Source organism: Fragaria vesca, linkage group LG3 (genome assembly GCF_000184155.1).
Source record: "Fragaria vesca subsp. vesca linkage group LG3, FraVesHawaii_1.0, whole genome shotgun sequence".
NCBI classification, from domain to species: Eukaryota; Viridiplantae; Streptophyta; class Magnoliopsida; order Rosales; family Rosaceae; genus Fragaria; species Fragaria vesca.
This window is the reverse complement of record NC_020493.1, coordinates 24,298,930-24,303,602: the sequence shown is the minus strand read 5'-3', so window position 1 is coordinate 24,303,602 and position 4,673 is coordinate 24,298,930. Positions and strand designations below refer to the sequence as shown.

Here is a 4,673-nt window from a genome sequence, read left to right as displayed (position 1 = left end):
TCAGAGAGGAGAGGAGGCGATGAGCCGATGACAAAGAAAAAAAAGAGAGGAGGCGATACTGCGATAGTGTAAAAGTGAAACAATCAAAAACACAAGCTGTAATAGGGTTTCGGGTAAAAACAAAAAACCAAAAACGACCTCGTTTTGAAAAGTTGACTTGTGAAGTCGTTGACTTCGGTTTTCTCGGTCCGGTTCGGTTTTTGCTGAACCCAAACAGAAAAACTGAACCGAACATATCTGGTTCGGCCCGGTTTTTTTTTTCGGCCCGGTTTTTTTTTCGGTGCGGTTTTTCCGATTTCGGTTCGGTTTTCGGCTCGGTTTTTTTCGGTTTTCAGTTCCGAAGTAACACCCCTATCATCTAATTATGCATTTGTCCAGATAAAAGTATAAGACAGTATACGTAGTGAAGGGGGGGGGGGGGGGTTGGGGGAGGGGGGTGAGGGGGAGGGGTGGGACTCGACTATACATAGTGAGATATACGTATCCACGAGAGATCGTTCAAACGGCAATATCCTCGTTTGTCATATTCTTTGAAAGTAACTAATAAGCAAGTATTTCTTCTTAATACTTAATGAAATTGTTGATTTTATCGATGCATCATGCATGGGAATAGATCGAAGATATAATTAGAGATGAGATCCCTTAATTCTAAGATTTACATGCATCTTTACACGTTTATAACAACATATTTAGCCTTGCTCCCGACAACAAAGGTTCCATTGTGGTTCCCTTCGTTTCCACTAATTTGATTGCCGGAAATTATGTAAGATATCTCCTTCGAATTCTTAGACTTTCCTTCTTCCTGGGGAGTTGCATACCCAGTAGAATCTTGAGCTGGAAGTAGAGGCTTTGCTGGATAGCCAAGGTTTTCATATTCATCATGATGTTCAAAGCCATCAATGGGAGTTAGGTAAGCTCCTAACGAAACAAGCGTTGAGTACCAATTCACCCTGCCATGAAACCCGACGATCTTACTCCCTTTCAATTCGATTGAAAAAGAGTTTGCCCATTTAAAACCAGATCCAAATGGTCCATAAGTTCTTCTGTTGCTCGTCAAAATAAGTTCGGTAATACAAGTCGTAAACATATTATCGAAATAATATCCACGAACAGACGTCAAAAATTCGTATGGATAATCAAGTTTTACCTACAACAAGACATATATAAAATTAATTATTTGATTAGCAAATTAATTTCTGTTAGAAGATATTTTGTATAAATAATTTATAAAAAGATTAATCAAATTGGACGTGTTTTTTCTAGATCAAGAATCATTTTTGTTTAAGATCGACGATCCATTTGTTTGAGGGCAATTGATGATATTTGATGTGATCGATTTTTGTTTGTTGTAAATATCATGTAATGAATGACTTGTAAAATAAAAGTTTGAATCGTAAAATCATACTGCATGCCATTGACAATCATGCCAAACTAATTATCTTTTGTTGGTGGCATGCATATGATTCCCAGAAATGACTAATTGATCGATGATATAATCTGAATTTTACCACGTGTTTTTTAGTCACGGCGGGAACAGATAAGCCATGCCTTTCTGACCAAACTGATCTCCCGTTCTCATCGACGTATCCAAACTGAATCCAACGAATGCTGGAAAGATCAAACTGTATTACCACCTGACTCACCGTCGAGTAAACTCCATCATCCCAAAGACCCCTCTCTTTGTTTGAGTTTGACCCAAACGGTCCGACTGATATGACTTTTCTCCGATGAGAACCCTCAAAACTCTGCTGTCTCTGCATGCATGCATAGAAATTCAGATAGAACGATGTTGTTGAATTAGAACAATAATCAAATGGATCAAAATAGATAGAAGATATGCATGGATGCAGTTACCATGTTGGATTGATTAATAGTCACCAAAAGGAGATTGGCCGGAGTATTTGATGATCATCGGAGAGTCTAGACTGACGGTCGGTGAAGGTGTGAACTGCAATGATGAGCTCTAACAGTTAAGATGCGAGGAACTTATATGCGGCCAGATCGAGATAAAAGGATTTGGATCAGCTACCTATATATGGACCACGATCGATGTTAGAATAAGATGGCTCTGGAAACAACTAATATTCTGGTTTCCACTACACATGGATCGAATTGATTCAGGAAATTAAGATAACAGATTGAAAGGTTTCAAATTCCTTGTGATTTATTAAAATCCAAAAAGGAAGTGTTTTAAGTCTTTACTTAATTAGCTCAAAGTAACCATGAGTGTCCATGACCTTATCTGGAAGATCGAATCATTCAAGAATATGACTTCCACAAATGTTAATCACGGCCAAACGATTTTGCATCAACCTAGGCGTTGGGGGAAGGCAAAATAAAGATTCAGTCAATTTGGACCTTTACATATGGATTTGTGATTCGTGGAGCCTAGTCACTCATGAAGTTAAGCTACTGAGAAACAGAGAAAAAAAAAAGAACAGTAGCTTCAACAAGCTTTCATATATCAGTAATTCATCCAAAAACTGCCTCTTCTATTCTCTACAGCTTACATATAAAGGGAAAACAAACCTTTTAAAGAAAAGTAAATGCTAGAAACAAGTTCCAAGCATGAAACAACCAACTCACAGATTTCCAAGGATAACAACTTTATTTTTAGAGAAATTTTAAATACACACCCCTAATCTCTTAATACACACCTCTATTATTTTATGTTTCTATTGAAATTTTATAGGTAAGTTAAATGACCAAAACAAACATCTATTATTAAAAAAAAATATCACGCTGGAAGTATTCTTTTCAACATCTTTTACTCTAAAATCGTCGAAAGCACGTCTTCTCCCCTAACCTCAACTCTTCTCCACAATTCATTTGGGTTGTCTTTTTTTTTCTTCTTCTTTTTTTATTTTTTATTTTTTTTTATCTGTATCAGCTTTAGTTTGATCTTGTAGATCATGTTGTCAAGAACTGCATCTTTATCATGACATGTTTTATCGAATAACTAGCTATATATGTTTAATAGCTACTGTACTTTTACAGTTCTACTAGTTTGTGAATTTTGAAAACTTGTATTGGTGATTTGGAGTTGGGATATAAGATGTAAAAAAAGGTACCAAATAGTAAATATATATTAATTATATTACATAAATGGAATATTTCATAAATTAAGGGCATTTTAGGCAGTTTGAGATGTGTATTAAGTATAATACTGAAATGAAAAACTTGATAAGTGGTGTATTAAGTAAGGGGTGTGTATTAAGATATTAGAGGTGTGTATTTAAAATTTCTCTTATTTTTATTGGTATCTGATAGGCCTCTTAATCTCTCTCTCTTTGACCTCTCTTGCCAAACAATAGTCGTCTAAATCTAGTGGACAATGACTCTAGATGTGCCAGCTGTCTCAACAGACGACCCTTCATCTGCTCCCCTTGTTTGAAATAACTCGTCCTCGAGTCAAAGCTCTATAAGCTAACATATATACTCATAGTAAGGTTGCAAATTAGCAACATCATACCTCCAGGTAACTCAATCTAGTAAGCATTCTCACATATACACTTAAGCACCCAAAAAGGACCATCAGCTCTAGCATTAAGCTTTCCAGACTATTGCCTCTTGGGAACCTTTCTTTGCGAAGATTAATCCACACCAAGTCTCCTTCTTTGAACTCCATATATCTTTGATGTATACCCGCTGCTACTTTGTACTTCTGATGACTCTCTTCCAACCTCTTCTTGACTTGTGAGTGTAAATCCTTGATGCATTCTACCATGTCCTCAACATTACCACTAAATTTGTTCATAACTGGCAAAGGAAGTAAATCATATTTGGAATCACCCCCATAAACTATCTCAAAAGGACACTTTCCTTCTTGGACATGTTGCAAGCAAACTCAGCTTGAGACAAAGTGAAGTTCCAATTATGCTTTTCTTCTCTAGCAAGGCTTCTTAACAGTCCAGGAGATTGATTTACCACCTCCATTTGAGCATCGGTTTGAGGGTGATGAGAACTACTGAATTTAAGATGAGTTCCCATATTGCACCATATTGTCTTCCAAAAATGATTGACCAACTTAGGGTCACGATCAGATGTAATAGACTTGGTACCCCATCAAGTTTGACAACTTCTCTGAAATACAACTGAGACATATGAGTTGCATCAAAGATTTTGGAGCAGGGAAGAAAATGTACCATCTTGGAAAATCTATCTGGATAAGGATCCTCTCCTTGCCTAGTGGTTGTCCTTGGCTATCCTTGACTTTGAATCTGGACCGTCGACTTGATATCTAACAAATATTAAATCTCCATGTCAGCAAAATGCTCATTGAAGCATTAAATGCATGATTTTAGAATTTTACTGTTAACCAAACTTAAACACCGTCTAACAATCATCTTTTTTCTATTTTTTTCCTTATCTTCCTAATTGTCATCACTTAGTACTGTGCACGTACGACCTCCCCATTCCGGCCAGTATTCATCGGATTTCATCCCATTCCAGTATTCATTGAACCAATTTCTCAAACTATATTTCAACCTATCTAATCGACCACATAACCGTAAATGAAGAATGGAAGAGCTTTACCTTAAATTCTAAATTTTCTCAAACAGTACCGGCATGATTGCCGCAACTGTAAGTACCCAAGAATGAAATCCTTGCATTTTTCTTTTTGAAACGAATTAGATAACACCAGAATCGATCCCCTCTCTGATTATCTTACA

At 36.6% G+C, this 4,673-nt stretch overlaps 1 protein-coding gene across 1 annotated transcript; it reads right to left on the bottom strand.

The window, feature by feature from the left end:
• Positions 1-563: 563 nt before the first annotated feature.
• Positions 564-2,008, bottom strand: LOC101313965 (mannose/glucose-specific lectin-like). The gene is made up of 3 exons (XM_004294973.1): positions 1,855-2,008; positions 1,509-1,754; positions 564-1,147 (listed from the first exon to the last, which is right to left on the bottom strand). The coding sequence occupies exons 1-3, from the start codon at positions 1,855-1,857 to the stop codon at positions 668-670; spliced, it is 729 nt and encodes a 242-aa protein (XP_004295021.1). The 5' UTR covers positions 1,858-2,008; the 3' UTR covers positions 564-667.
• Positions 2,009-4,673: the final 2,665 nt, after the last annotated feature.